Genomic DNA, 16,865 nt, shown 5'->3' on the forward strand with positions numbered 1-16,865 from the left:
TATAAGAGCTGTTTTCACAAAGTAAATAATCTTTCTCCATGGTAGAAACTTCCCCTTTGATATAGCTCCAGTAAGTCACAAAGGAAGAAGCCTGATAAAGCGACAGCTAAATCCCTTCCATTGTCTATTCTTTTGTTATTTGGGAAGCAAGAAGAAGGCTAAGGGGGATAACTGAAGTTCAGCTGAATAAGTAAGTGGGTGGGAGTTAAGGGGGAGGATTTTATTTCATTAACTGCTGTAGTGTTTGGGACAGGAAAACTGAGTAAACATCATCTAGAAAGGAAACACATTTTTTTTTTCAGAATAGTTCTGAAAAATACAATTAGAAGTTACTATGCTAGAACACAGATCTCAGTGGTGAAGAATGACTGTATGCAAGCTCCCAAAATACCGTAATGCACAGACAACAAAATGTCTTGCCTTCAGGAATGCTTCTGTGATGCCCAAGTCCTATTCATTGTATTCCAGATGATGCTGGAAGCTGAACTTACAGGTCTCACAAACAAGGAGATATACATGTGATTAAAAGGCACCTTTACTTCTCATATTAAGTCATGTATTAAATTAACTTAAATCAAAGGCCAATTTTTTTTTAATATAAATTACTCTCAGTGCTTAAGCATGTCAGAATTTGAGACACTGGAAAGGCTGGACACTCCTTAAGAAGGTCAACTGTCCTTAAATAAAGTTTTCACAAAACCAAGGGAAACTTTCTACTTTAAATTTATTTATTTATTCTTAGGCTGAATTGTGGTTAATCGACTCTAATCAGACCAGATATACAATATACGCTTTTACCTTTGCTTTTCTGAAACTTTTCCTGGTCCTGGCCTGTACAAGAAATTTATTGGTTAAAGATCAAATAATATTTCTAAATTCAAACAATATAATTTGAAGGTCAGTTCAAAGTTTCATAGGAGACCCTATTTTACACAGAGAGCTTGTATTAAATTCTAGTCTCAGTATGGACTGTGTAGAATCAACACAATGTTTATGGTGTTTTTTCTTCACTATACCTTCAATTTATCTCAATGTCATTAGGTTTTCCCAGGCTGGACTAGTACAAGCCTGAATAAAATGGCTAAGAGTAATTTTTTTTTTTTTTTTTCTGTATCAGCCATCATGTTTTAGTCACCTGAGACTCGGCAGGACCTGCATTACTGATGGATCTATACAACTGTTGTGCTTGCAGAGAAGTTATGATTTTTGTAGGCATTGTGCAGTTAGCTACTGTCTGGCTACTGTGGATATTTCTGAAATTCTCACATGGCGCCAAGGAGCTCAGCGCAAACAAACCACCCAGATGCTCACCTTGCTTTTTGCCAGAGCTCTGTGCAATACCATGCTATAGGCAGAACTGACGCTACCCAATTTAAACGTAAAGAGGATTTGTTTGCCTTGACATCACCACAAGACCTTTTACATGACTGTGTAATTGTCAAGCGGCTTGTAAACTGGTGTAGTTTAAACATAATTGTACAGATAAATGTACAGTTTATGCTTATTCTGGCAAGGTGCAAAGGAACTTGGGTGTGTAATATGCTTTTACAGTAGATGAGATGCAGCACTATAACTGTAACTTTACTAATGTTGATGTAGAACTAAAACCTATACTTCTTTGAAATTGGATTTTCTTAACATAAGTACTGCATTTAAATGCAGTGTCTGTTGTTTTTAAAAACTTTTTTGAAAAAAAAACTCTGGTATACCTAGTGTGAGGACAAAAATTTGAAAAACAAATTAAAGCTATTACCATATGGCTAATGTAGGCAAAAGTAAGGAATAATGCAAACAAAACAACTATCAAATAAAAATACACAGAAAACCTAAAAAATTCTCATTAGCTTTCCTACATCTTCCTCTTACCCTTGGAAAGTTTCCCTCTTGATTATTCTTGAAATGAGTTCTGATACGTTTCCCATTTTATGTATCATCACATTTATTCATGGTTATATGGCAGCACCAGATGAAAATACTAAGATCAAATACTAAGATCAAATGAAAGAAGTACAGGAGAGATTTCAAAGTGACTGTGTTAATTACATGCTATAAAAGTTCTAGCTTTCCAGGAAAAGCAATGCCCAACTTCCAAAACCTTGCTAATATTTTCATAAAACAAAAAATCCAAGGAAACTGAAATAAAAAAATGTTTCAGTGTACTACTTTTGAATAATGTTATCTACAATTATAAGACAGGCAGTCCATTAAATAGAAAAAAGATTTGTTTTACATAAAGGAAGAGAGTACAAAAGCACAGCTTTTGTAATTTTGGTAATATTGCAGTTTTACAAATATATTGCATAGTATGTGTAAGAAAATAGTTCCCATCTTTTTTATATATTTATATACACAAGAAAATCATTAACATAAAAGTTACAAAACAAAAATGGTTAGCAGACCTTTACTGAGTACTGATTGAAACAATATGACACTTAAACTGCGATTCAATTTACATATGCATTACAGTTAATCAGCTGATAACAATTCCATTATCTAATGGTTGGGGTTTTGAATTTATAAATTTTATTTAGACAGTGATTTAGAATTTTAAAAAAACTATTAAAAAAATACATGGTGTTAGCAACCGAATATCGTAAACATCCTTCATTAAATCCTTTTAGACATTTATGGCTGTACCTTCAATCCAGACTTAGTAGCCCTCTATATCTAAAATGGTTTAAAGTGAATTCTGTTATCCACTCAAGCCACTGTTCTGTAAACAGTATATTATTCAGCTGAAACAATATCTTGACATGTTTTGGAATACACATTCCTTTGTTTTCTTAGGAACACCAAAAGATCCTCTTATGCATGAACAGTAATGTAACTGCACCACACTGACACAAAAATTAAACCCTGGGAAAAAGTGAACAATCTACAGCTCAAAATGCTGCACAAATCTAAACTATGTTACAGTTTCATGTTGTAATTACAACTCATCATCTCTTCATTCCAACAGAATTAGTAGAAGCAGCAGTGTCATAGTGTTAGATATAATAGAAGTGTCAGTCTTTGGTCTTATTACTTAAACAATGAATGAACTGCAATACAAAACCATACAGCTAACAGTGCTCAGAGAGGTTGGCTGATGCTTTTATTTTTCTATTTTTTAAACAAGAAAGAGACAGTATCCTATAATATCATGACAGAGATATTTTTACAGAAGATAAATCTATTGTATATATTAAATACATGTAACTAATAAGGTCTTTTCATAGATTTCATTGTTGTCATAAGGATAGCCCTGAAGAAGTCAAACAGCTGCAATACCTTCTTAGTGGTTCCCATATAAACATTCTAGTACAAAAAGAAGCTTTATTTGATACATGTATTTGTAAAATATAAAAAAACTCAGGGGAATATTTTAGCCACTTTTGGTTTTGGTTTGGGTTTTTTCTTTTTTAATTGCACTAATAGTAATGCTTTAAAATATCGTATCTTTCCCTACAGGTATCACAACAGAGGGATTTGTTATAGGGAAACTCTTACCTTAACGAGAGTAAGAAGTGACATATCTTTTCTAAATACACAATAAAAATATTCAGATAAACTACCTAGAGAAACATTACCTGGGGCTTAATAATAGCCTGAATGATAGATATAAATGGCCAACAAAGACTGAAATAACTTGGAGACAGGGCCAGTAATCTATGAGGAAGGTGACAGAATCTGAGAATTTCCTATGGCTTCGCACACAATGACCACAGCATTATAAAACCAGCACTGAAATAGCACAGCTATGGCTCCATGTTTTAATATGATATTTGCTCCAAGATCTTCTAGTTTCCTTCCATCTGAAATGACATTGTGGAATTGTGCTATTTTTCTGATATTTTTGGGGTGTAATATAAGCAGAAGAGCTCTAATACTGAAGTTTTCACTATTGCCAGCTCCAAACATTCAAACCCACTGGGTCTGTTTCTCCTTCCACTCGGGAATGATGATGAAGCTTACAGATTATTGGTGTTTTAATTTTATAGTTCTCTAAATGCATTGAAATCACTTTTCCAATACTTTCTGAAATCATGTGGGCTAGAAGCATTCTTTAAAATAAAAACTGAGATTTCCCCCTTACAGTTTTCAATGGATTTAAAAAAACACATCAAAATTATGAAACTCACCACAATATTAAGACATTATGAGAACTCATTATGCTATGTCATAGGTTGCTTAAGCTCTCAAAAATTGTCTACTTCATTCTGAAGGGACTCCAAGCAAGAAAATCCTGACAGTGCAGAGCTATGTGGACTTAGTGGCTTGGGTTTTTTGAGTCCAGTGTGCCATCTGCACCTCTGCACTGAGTTTTCTTCATATAAAGTGGTAGATTATTCCAGCCTTGCTGTTACAATGAATCTAGTAACAAAAGATTTTTTTTTTTTTTACCTGCCAATTCCCTTCCAAATTTGTTTACAATTTATAAAGGCTGGGTCTTTCCCTCTGGTGGGCAGAAGCCTCTTCCATATATATTACAGGTAAGTAATCACATAAGGTGAAGAGCAAACAAAGAAGAAATTTTGAATGGAAAATTCATGGCAAAGTATCTGCAAGCTATCCTGTGGGTTTGAGGAGGAAAAAAAATCTTAGTCTACTTGTGTGGCAATTTGTAAGAAGCCACAATTAAATTGGTCACTGTAATCTGTTCATCTTTTATAGCCACCAGTGTATGTAGCTGTACACAGATAATGAATACATACAGATGTGTCCTCATACAGATCTATATATTTTCCTTCTGAAATTCTATTCATCTGCATGTCTTTCAAACTACCTTTCTATTACTTGTGTGCATAAGAAAAAACCATCTGTTTCCCTACAGTTTTAAAGGTATATTGTATGGCTACACTTTCTAATGGTTTATTATCACCTTCTTTGTCATCTCTTTCTGTCCCTTTTACTAAAAATCCTCAGGCTTCTAGTCTATTTTCTTGCAATATTTTCTAATATATTTTCTTTCCTACTGAAAGAATAAAATGTTCAAAGAAATAACAAATCAGCTGTTAAAAACCTCTTGAAGAGATAAAATAATCAATTTTAAATCTTCATTTAACTGGTAGAAACAGAAAATACAGAATTCTTGCTGTTGGGTGAAATTCACTCCTCTGAAGAGGGCCGATGGAAAGGCAAGCACCAGTCAAGCCATGTCTTGTGCGGGTCATCTGCAGAGGAGTGAATTTCACCTGTGAAAACAAAATCAACCATTTTAGGTGGTAATAAAATAGAAAGTCAACGATAGTATTAGTTTGCCCATTTTCATTTATTTTTTTTTTCTGTAAGAAGAAAGAAATATTGCGTAGAAATACCCACCTTGCACTGTCTGCCCTGACTTTAGCTACTTGGCAAAAGCTGCCATTGCATTGGTGATCTTACATTCAGACACCTCTAAAGCTAACGTGCTAGGTGATGTAATTTAAAGAATAGAATTAAAAAGCACACTTACCTCATGTAATTAAGCCATCTTCCACAATAGGAAACATTTTTATACTGTTTTACATTCCTGGGTTCTGCAAGTTTCAAGATACTCTTGTTAATCAATGTTGTGTTAAATTTACTAGCAGTATACCAAAGCATTTTTTATAAGATTTCAATTACCGAACAAACCAAACAAGTATGAACATTTATACAAGAGCAAAATTCCACATCAAACTTGTCAAAAAAGGAAGTCAACAGTGAGATCTGAGTGCAAATGGGGCTGCATAATTTAAACACAGACCTGACAGTCAATGTAATATCAATGTACTTTTTAATATTGAATGTCATTTAATATGTGTTTATATATATTACTATTACTTTGAAAACCTTAGCGGCAGATGTAAACAAAAGAGAATAATAAATGTGAACGTCATACCAGTTGTTAGTGCATTGCTTCTCAGCATTACACATTACATTAGTACTAATGTTTGTACTATGTTCAAATGGCAGCAGTTAGACATAGCTAGAAAATGGACGAGATGTATCTTTGAAGATTTTATCTTGATTTTGCATTTGCCAATTATAAATACCTTGTGAAGAGCAATACACTGATCAACAAACATATTGTCTGTATTTCCCTCTTTACCCTGTTCTACTTTTCCAGAAAGTGTATGTTCTGCTTAAAGCAATTGCTTCACATGCAGTAGCCACAAAAATACTACATAAGGCCATTCCGATCTGACAAACAAGAGCAGATGTCTTTTTAACTTTGAAAGGTAATATTGCTGAGCAATTCCAAAATTTACCTAGTGTACAAAACCCTAGACTTAGTAGACAAAGAGTAACAACACACTTTAAAGAAACCAAACTCAGGGAGGGATTCTGTCTCTTTTTGTGTTAAAAACCATTTACTGAATTTAATTGTTTAGTAAAGCAAGCATCACACAATGCTTCAAAATTTTAAAATTCAGGGATAAAAGTTTACATCCAAAAAGATGAATGGAAAATTGTGCTTTCAGACAGTACAGTTGTTTATCATACAGGGGGAACCAATTCATCTCACCATCAGACTCTGGGCAATTTTTTTTTTTTTTTTTTAATGTACTGTGTGTATATATATATGTATATGTGCAGTTCATATCCAGGTCCTGCAAAAATCTAAAACTATGTGCTTCACTTCATGTAGCAAAGGCACCTGTGTTATTCTCCCTTTTGGACAAAAGGTGATATTATGTTCCAGGTTTCCTGATGAAGAATACATTGATTTCTGAATATATCACTTCCATCTCTACATTGAGTGGCAACACAAACCACAAGAGAAGGCAGCGCTGTATTCCTGCTTACACTGGAAGAAGTTGCTCTGCAGGCCGTTTGAAGCATCAAACTTGTCACAAGGGAAACCGAGCAGAACTGTGAAGCAGAGGGATAGTAACAAAAGGCTATTCTGGTGTGAGGATAAATTGGAGTCATTCTAGCTCCACAAGCAGATGTTGCTACTGGATTGACATGTGGAGCCTGCTCCTGCTGGGGACAGGTAAAGTTTACCATTGGGACAGACGCAGAGCTCATAGATAGTCTGGCGAGGAGCTGAAGAGCTGGGTGAGGAGGAAGAGGAGGAGGAGGAGAAGGAGGAGGAGGAGGAGGAAAAGGAACCCACTGGTAGATTTCCCAGGCGAATTGTATCTGCGTTTAAAAATATCTACAAAAGGGGGAAAAAAAAAAGGAGTAAGTAAGTTTCTTTCAGCATTGTGACATATTTTAAAGAAGTGTTTTGAGGCAGTCATGAGCTTTTTAGAAATAGCTTAAAAAATTAGAAATATTTTCTTAGAATTATTAAAAATATTATTAGAAACATTAGAAATATGTATTAGAAATAATTTTTTTAGAAATAAAGCCCTGACATTTCCTGTTTTTCAACTCAGCGTAGTTCTATATCCATTGATACTCAGTACTACAGTATATGCAAATACTTCAACCAACATGTTGATTCAGATACAAGCACTGTCATACAAAAACATTTTGACAATATTTTTGAACAGGTTGAATTTTCACTTGTACATTTTATGATTAAAAATTATTCATTCATGGCAGTATTATATCCTTGCTCCAGAATAACTTGTATTTTAATAAGTGTGAAGTGACATTAAAGCACATTCCCCAGTGTGTTCCTGTAAGCAGCTGGAAATACATGCTGAACTGTTCTAAATTGTTGGGTCTTAACAACAGCTCCATCCAGAGAAAACTGAATAAGGGTAGAGTCATATGCACAAAATAAAGAGCTTATTTGATGTAAATTAAGAGAAGAAAAGATTTTAGGTTAAAGTCTTATTAAGAAGCCCATCAAGCTATTCCCATTTGTTTCTGAACAATGAGTATGATTTTTAAAAATGTTTCTTTTTTTTAATGTGCTTCCACTGAAAATAACACGATTCATCATGAAACTGCAGATACAGGTAATGTTTATGAATCTGTATCTAGCTCTGCAATATTTACACTTATGTTACATTTTCAGGGTGTTGAATAAACAATTTCATGAAATTAGTTAACTAAAGGAAAAAAAAACATGTCTTCCACTGACCCAAACAAACAAGTTTCCAGCTGTTTAGAATTTATTTTTATTTTTGAAAGAAGTAAATGAGAGCTGAAGTAAGATCAGTTATTACCTCGGGTGCAGACTAAGAACTAGAAGACGGGTAACAAATCAAAATGGCATTAAGCCATGCAGATAACAGTATGAAGGTTAGGAAAAGAAAGTTCCTTAAATACTTGCTATTGTTTTGAATAAGATACTGAAAATCAACAAAGCCAACTTGACACCATTGTATCACAATTTTGGCAGTATATGTAAAGAACCTGGGAAGTTACGGTATATATTGCTTTTTCCTACAGGAAGCAAGTATTACTTTATGATAAATTCAGTGCTACGTGGCAGAAAAGCAATGCAAAAGCACTACTAAGCCCTTACTTAGAGAATGGTGAAGAAAAACAGGCTGGGAAAAAAATCAGGAAGGCCTGAAAAATCCCATACAAGGGCTGATGCACAGTCGTAGAATCATAGAATCACAAAATCATGTAGATTGGAAAAGACCTTTGAGATCATCAAGTCCAGCTGTTAACCCAGGACTGCCAAGTCCATCACTAAAACATGTCGCTAAGCACCACATCTACACATTTTGAAATACCTTCAGGGATGGTGATTCCACCACCTCCCTGGGAAGCCTGTTCCAATACTTGACCACTCTTTCAATGAAGACATTTTTCCTAATATCCAACCTAAACCTCCCCTGATGCAACTTGAAGCCATGTCCTCTCGTCCTGTTACTTATCTGGGAAAAGAGACCGACACCCACCTGCCTCCTTTCAGGGAGCTGAGGAGACCAATAAGTTCTCCCTTGAGTCTCCTCTTCTCCAGGCTAAACACCCCCAGTTCCCTCAGCTGCTTGTCATAAGACCCTTCACTAGCTTTGTTGCTCTTCTCTGGAAATGTTCCAGCACCTCAACATCCCTTTTGAAGGGAGTGACCCAAAACTGAACATAGTACTGGAGGTGCAGCCTCACCAGTGTCAAGTACAGGGGGATGATCACTGCCTTTGTCCTGCTGGCCACAAAGTTTCTGACACAAACCAGGATGTTATTGGTCTTCTTGGCCAGCTGGGCACACTGCTGGCTCATGTTCAGCTGGTTGTCAACTAGCACCCCTAGGTCATTTTCCTCGAGGCCACTCTTCCCCAAGCCTGTAGTGTTGCATGGGGCAGTTGTGACCAAGTGCAGGACCCAGCACTTCTCCTGGTTGAACATCATACACTGGCCTTGGCCCATCGGTCCAGCCTGTCCAGATCCCCCTACAGAGCCTTCCTGCCCTCCAGCAGATCAGCACTCCCCCTCCCCTCCTCCCCCCCACCCCTACCAAATTGGTTTGTCTGCAAACTCACTGAAGGTGCACTCAATGTCCTTGTCCACATCATCAATATAAATACTAAACAGAACTGGCCCTAACACTGAGCCCTGGGGAACACCACTTGTGACTCCATTTACTACCACTCTTTGGGTTTAGACATCCAGCCAGTACCCTACACTTTTTATCCAGTGAAGGGTACACTCATCCAAGCCACAAGCAGCCAGTTTCTTGAGGAGAAAGCTGTGGGAGGTGGTGTCAAAGGCTTTACTAAGTCCAGGTAGACAACATCCATAGCTTTTCCCTCATCCACTAGGTCGGTCATCTTGTTGTAGAAGGAGATCACGTTAGTCAAGCAGGACCTGCCTTGCTAAAGCCATGCTGGCTGGGCCTGATCCCCTGGCTGTTCTGCACATGCCACGTGATGGCATTCAGAATGTTTTCTGCTCTTCTTGTAGATGGGCATCACATTTGCTAACCTCCAGTCTTCTGGGATCTCTTCAGTTTGCCAGGACTTTTGATTGATGATGGAGAGTTGCTTGGTGAGCTGTTCCACAAGCTCCCTCAGTACCCTTGGGTGGATCCCATCTGGCCCCATAGACCTGTGCACGTCCAAGTGGAGCAGCAGGTCACTGACTATTTCCTCCTGGACTCTGGGGACTTCATGCTGCTTCTTGTCCCTGTTTTCCAACTCAGTGGGCTGAGTAGCCAGAGAGAAGCTGGTCTTACTATTAAAGATGGAGGTAAAGAAAGCATTAAGTACCTCAGCCTTTTCCTTATCCTTTGTGGTAATGTTTGCCTCTCTGATCTTCACCCTGCATAACCTCACAACTTATAGTCCTCTGGAGTTGCCTTCCCCTTCTTCCAAAGGTGATAAACTCTCCTTTTTTCCCCTGAGTTCCAGCCAAATCTCTCTGTTCAGCCAGGCTGGTGCTCTCCTCCACTGGCTTGTCTTTCAACACATGGGGCTGGACTGCTTCTGCACCTTTAAGACTACCTTCTTGAAGAACGTTCATCCTTCCTGGAATGCTTGGTCCTTCAGGACTGCCTCCCAAGGGACTCTGTCAACTAGAATTTGAAACAGGCCAAAGTCTGCCCTCTGGAAGTCCAAGGTAGTGGTTCTGCTGACCCCCTAACTTAATTCTCTGAGAATCAAAAACTCCATCATGTCATGATTCCTATGCCCAAGATGTCTTCTGACACCCTGTCACTCAACAGTCCTTCCCTGTTTGTAAACAATAGTCATTTTACCATTCATAACAGAAGCATTGTAAATGACTGGGATTATCAAAGGAAATACAGCCTGAAAGTAGTCCCAAACAATATAACCCCCCTATCATGTGAATTATCCAGTTCCTAGAGTGAAATACTGTCATTGATGCAAATTTACACCAAAAGGAACAGAAAGGGAGAATTTCAGAGGCACAGGTGACAATTGCATAGCATGATGTTTGTTTTAATTCACATTCTGACTGATAGAGGAATTAATTACAAAAACAGAATACAGCAAATGATCATCTTTCTTTTCTAATTTATATGACAAAGGAATTATGTATTTACACACACATACACCCATTGCTGCTTTAAAAGTCCAGTATCATAGACCTGAGATAATTAGGAGTCAAAAACCCCTGCAGAAAAAAATTAGAAGGAAGAAATACGGATGGTGATGAGAACAACTTAATAATGTTCACCTAGAATTACAACCAAAAAAAACCACCAACAACAAAAAAAGATTACACATGCAGAAACATTCAGCTCAGCTAGTAGTAAATGCGAAAGTAACTATAGTGAGCATAAGAAAAAAAAAGTAACAGATGAGGGAAAAAAGAATTTGGTAGCAAACTAGAAGCTAGGAACTGGTAGAATGAACGAAGGAAACAAAAGACAATCATCAATGGAATACTGAGTAACAAAAAGTACTCTTTCACTTCTCCTATCAATAATAAAAGAAATGATAACAAGTCCAACTTTGATGTAGGAAATATTAAGGTAGCAATGATGGAGTTATCAATAGTATTGCATAAAAACCCAGTAGCCTTCAACAGTGTAAGCTCTATGTAAGTATATGTATCTTTTATACTGAATAGTGCTCAGCATAGTTCTGCACTTGGAGAAAAATCAGGTACTGATGTCAGAACATGACTGTGATAAAATACTTTCAATTTCAACAGTAACTCTACCGGATATTAAACAGGAGACAGTAATGTCAGATACTTTTAATCAGCAGCTCTTGACAACTTTTAACAAATAGTTCCCCCAATAAATCTGACTAGTCTCTTGGACTTTTAATACTGATTTCCAGTAAGCCATGATATAATTGGAATATCAAAGTTGAGGAAAAGACTCTTTCTATGCTTTTGTTTTAAAAAATGGAAGCAGGAGGTATCAGAATATTATATATGTGATAATAAAAGACACTTCAGTGTAGAAGACATACATGTAAGAAAATCAAACAACAAGATTAGCTATCTGCACTTTTGTCAGAATGCGTGATTGGCCATTTTAACACTTTAGGTGCAGTGGTGATGGGGAAGGATCATGAGAAATCTGTAAACCAAAATCAAATGGGTTCTAAAAGATGTGTCTCAATTCAAACAAGAATTAACTCAGAAAAAAATAGAGGGCATGTGTGTCTGAGATCAGGCTAGATTTAAATCTTTTGAACTTTATTATAATTTTCTAGGAGCTCAATATTTTTATGTGTTTACATCAGGATAGCTATGCTTCTGCAACTCCTCATTGCAGATGTTCTATAGGGTAATGCTCTAAGCCTTGCATCCAGTGGACGTTACTCCAGCATGCATTACAATACAATGTAATTCAGTTATTTTGCTCATTAAATTAAATGATCTTTTTAATCATAGCTGGGCATGCCTTTCCACTGGTGTTTACAAATTTCACAGTGTGATGTAGATCAATCCAGGTTTTCCTGGTATCATAATCTTGAGTGGTAGGTATCAGGTCCTGTCCCAGCACACATCCCAGAACATCTGGTGAGCAATGTGGATACCAGGGTACAGTGTCTGAGAAAAACTGAAGCAGCTTCTTGAGAGGGTGTATCTGCTGTGGTGAGCCTAAGAAGCTCTACGTCTTTGCAGAAAGCTGGGAAGGCTGTGCAATTTAAACAGACTCCCATAGCTAATTGCTAGGGAACCCCGAGATGAAGAAAATTAATAAAGACGGCTTAAAGCCAGCATTGAAAGCTACTATGTATATATGCTGTTGCAGTTATAAACAAAGGCTAAATTTACAGATGCAACATTCTTTCTATAGTTAAGCAGGGGTCCAAATCTGCCGTCCCAGTGGCCCAATACATAAGGAATCTCAGGGGAAGAGTTTCATGATATAGCCCCTCCCTTCCTATCATCTGCTAAAAACTGAAATTCACGTCCAAAAAGTCCTCCAACATCAGTAAAACTTAAACTACTTATTGCCTGATGTTATGAGGTGTTTAAAGAGAAGGGAAGAAGTAGCAAGACAAAAAATGGAACAGTATTATGTTCCCAGGGAACACTGTTGCTAGATGACAGTAGTTAATGGAAGCACCTATATAGTGGTCTTTCTCTAATCTTTTGTGCTGTGAAAGGTACGAGATAAGCCATTCAATACTTCATATACATCAAGGCCATGCAAGACAGTCATGCTCCGAGTCTCACACCTCAGCAGATAAATAGGCAAGAATAAAAACAATTCTTTCATCCATTCTTGGAAAGATTACAAAATGGAAAAGCCAGCAGCTACTCACAGACATGCTGTTTCACGGAGAGCAGAGCACTAAGCAGCATAATTTTGTCTAAATGTTTAAGGTTTAGAAATCCTAGAACATTGCTTTGTCTTGCACATCTTAGAGCCAAGAAAAATATATTAGCCCTATAATATTTAAAAGTAGACCCGCTGACTAATTAAAATCAGAAGGAGACAACTTTCAGTGGGCAAAGTATAGGCATGAGGTAACAAAATCAAATATTCCTACAAGCCATTTCATACAGAGACATGAAACTGCCATGTATAGACTTTCTCCACTGGGTCCTTGACTAAGCTTTCTCAGGACAGGAGATGGTAAGCTAAGTTGATAAAGCCAAATGAAAGATTTCAGACTTATATTTTTTAAGAGTTTTCTGTATCCATGTACAGTTTGATTGGACAGGTAATTCTACAGAACTGCAAAGGCGTATTCCAGGGCTAATGTAGATAAGAAATGGCAGGAAACTGGAGGAAGTGTGGACAAAAAGGAAAGCTGAAAGGCTGGTGTTCATCAACCAGTATGAGGAGACATGGTAGTGACATCTCCCTATATAAAGCTTTCTGATTCCCTTAAGCTCTTCAGAATTAATCTAAATTATAACAATGCAAGATTCTGTCTCTACTTTTTGCTCTTCTGCATATGCTATCAGAAGCATACATAAAAAGAGGATTATATAGATTGGGTCACTAAACTCAACTATGTAATTTTCATGTGCCAGTATGTTTTAACATTCTAGATGAAGATGAACTGTAGGATAAATTGAAGTACTTTAGTTCACATGTGCTATTTGTTCTTACTGTGTTCTAATCTGTGATTCTGACATTAATTTTAAAACCATTCACCTAAACTAGCTTTCATTAAATCTGAAAGATAGTTCAAAGAAAAAAATATTCATAAATATTAACTTGATAGCATATATCTTGTAAAATCTAAACATATGCTGGCACGGTATCTGGAACCATATCTGTCATAATGATTAATAGTATCGAGGAACTGTTAAACAGTGAAATGAATGGGATGACTGGGATGAAACTGAATATACTAAATTTTCAGAGAAGACCAAAAGATCTAGTACAATTTGTGTACTGAAAATAAGAGTAGGATCAATTGACCACAAGATAAATGAGACCTTTGGACCAAAGTATGGTCTGATGTGGTGCATTTTCTCATTCTGAAGATTATACCTGATACACCTCGACAGAGGCACCCTGGCAAATTTCTTCTTTTGTTAACATGGCTCTCATTCCCACCTCCATGTTATGCCTGGAACTACTGACAACTGAAAGCGATACGAAAACTAACACACACACACACATGTTCAATATAACATTGATATATATATATGTTAAATATAACATTGTACCTTAGTGAAGTGTTCTATACCTGTTTGATAGGAAGAATGTGTTTTGACTTTTGACTACTGAAGTAGTGTTTATGAGAGTAATGTTTTGCTTAAAGTCCAGATTTTTGTAAAATAATATTAAACAAACACAAGCACACATTGTAATTTCTGAGTTATAACCACAGTGCAAATTAGATGGCTGGCAACTGAAGCAAAAATTTTCTGATATATTTATTCTTTCTATTAAGGAAATAATTTTTAGGGATGATCAAATGGGGTTGTTGTGAACACTGACCAGTAGAAGTTTACAAGCTCCAGTGCTTATGGAATGCCCTTGCACATAACGATTAGCAGAATAAAAGTCTACATGATATCAGAAGTCTTTGAAAATTCATTCAGTTGGGGGACAGATGTGACAACTTTGTGATTTATGTACCCAACCCAGAAAGATAAATCTATTTGGAATATTTGTGCTTAGTCTACCAAGTACAAAAACTTATTAATTAATTATCATTTAAATCAGAACTAGATTAAAATGTAATATTAATGGAGAAATAATTTACTTCTATAATAAATTATTCATTGTCACTTCTTTTTATTTTTCTGATAAAATGGTCAATGACATTTGCCTTCCAAATTTGCCCGTGAACAAAATGTTCACTTTGCTTTTGTAGTTTGGGAATACTGCATTTTGGTTGTAGACTTCCACATAGAAATTATTTTTTACTATAAATTAACTTACACATTAATAATTGTTTTAAATTGAAAATGAAAGTTTTTGTTTAACAAGAGAATGGCATTTTAATAGTTTTATTATATGTCAAAAGATCTTAATAGAATTCTTGAAATCAAAAATTTAAAAAAAAAAACAACAGAGAAAATTTCCCTTTATTTTAAATAGTCTCTTTCCTCCCAGACAACAGTGACAAGTCAGCTGGTTAATACCATGCAAAAAGGCTGTGATAACAAAATGCAGCACATAATTTTTAGACAGTTTTTGGTGAATAAACAGTTGATCTTTGAGCTTTAGAGCCTGCCATTGCTTATTTTTTATTGAGCTCACTTCATCCATATCAAACGTTTAATTTTGTTTTTTCTTTGCAAACATTTAATCTCAGACAAACAACTCAGCTGAATTGAACTAATCTATGAAATGTTGCTGCCTTTGATCAGCTATTTCTCTGTAGTCATGGCAAGCACCTTGCAGAACAAGAACAAGGTAATTCTGGTTCAATGTATTTAGATAATTTTAAAAAATTCCATATTTTTTTCCTGTTTCAGAACATAAAAATAATCCACAAAAATCCCACCAAACCCAAAGCCTTAAAATTGTACTGTTGGTTGGGTTTACAAGTGAAGATTAGTCAAGTTTTATTAAGTATTAATCTCTGTGTTAAATACATCTCCTGGACTTACAAAGAGAACTGGATACGAATATAGATCAAATATTAGTAAATTATGCATTTGTTAGTCTCTTCAAAATAAACTTGGGAGTATGCTTTGTAAACTGTGTTGTTCTAAAACGGTAACTATAAACTTGGTGTCTTGTCTGCTACACTGATTTTGAGTAAACTTTGTTAAAGTATTGCTCATTTTTAATATGACAGCTATAAGCCTCACCAAGGATCAGCCTCATTATGCCAGAAACAGCCAAATATAGCCTACAAACGATACTATGAAGGAGTTTAATTTGACAAGGAAATACAAGGGCATAAAGTAAACGGGAAAAAGGTCACAGACAGATTGACTAGTATGAACATGTTTGTAAAAATCAGAAGCCTCTGTGAGTTGCTTTGCCTTCATTTACTTGGTCATTGACAGTCAATCAGATGCAATGATCGTGCAGAGCCCAGCTTACATAGAAGCTGCTTGCAAAAATACATAGAAGCTGCATAAGACTCAGAAGAGCTGAGGTGAGTTAGCAGCCTTCTCCTTCAAAGGGTGGCATATTGTCAAAACCATTAAAATTAGTTGTTAGACCAATGAGTGGACAATATCAAATGATCCTTTAAGCTTGTTATCATTATATGATCATGTGTTTCAGGCTCAATTCTAACATATTGTCATGCCTAGCAAAATCTAGTATCTACAGAATTCAAAACTGATCTGTACTTTTGTATTGTGTTTATATGTGAAAGAAGTAGTAGTAATCAACTAGCAGTCATCGTGCTGAATTTCCAGGCAAGAAATGTTCTTTTTCTTCTTATATGAACCAATAGATTCAGCTAGAGCCTGGGGCTTCACATTTCATTTTTCTTGTAAATGATTGCTGCTTTAAACCATTGGTTATAGTTTATTTATAGAGTAATACATAGTTCGCAATTAAATGCCAAGCTATAATTAAATCAAAGGATTCTGCTGATGCCTCAACTCACAAGGGTGCAAGCTCAAGAGCTTTATAAAGGGCAGTGGAATCTGAGTCTAAATTACAGCCCCCAGTATTCAGTCTGGGATCACACATTATAATGCGTAAT

The 16,865-nt window shown here is 36.1% G+C and overlaps 1 protein-coding gene across 2 annotated transcripts in view; it reads right to left on the bottom strand.

Annotated features, from left to right (window-relative positions):
* Window positions 1-6,663: 6,663 nt before the first annotated feature.
* SGCZ (sarcoglycan zeta) overlaps window positions 6,664-16,865 on the bottom strand; it is a 222,829-nt gene continuing 212,627 nt past the window's right edge. For both annotated transcript variants that reach the window (XM_055796834.1, XM_055796833.1), the window contains one exon: window positions 6,664-7,105. In XM_055796834.1, the coding sequence (XP_055652809.1) occupies window positions 6,878-7,105 (228 nt within the window). In that variant the 3' untranslated portion in view covers window positions 6,664-6,877. The remainder of the gene's footprint in view (window positions 7,106-16,865) is intronic.

Source organism: Falco peregrinus, chromosome 2 (assembly GCF_023634155.1).
Source record: "Falco peregrinus isolate bFalPer1 chromosome 2, bFalPer1.pri, whole genome shotgun sequence".
In the NCBI taxonomy this organism is placed as follows: domain Eukaryota; kingdom Metazoa; phylum Chordata; class Aves; order Falconiformes; family Falconidae; genus Falco; species Falco peregrinus.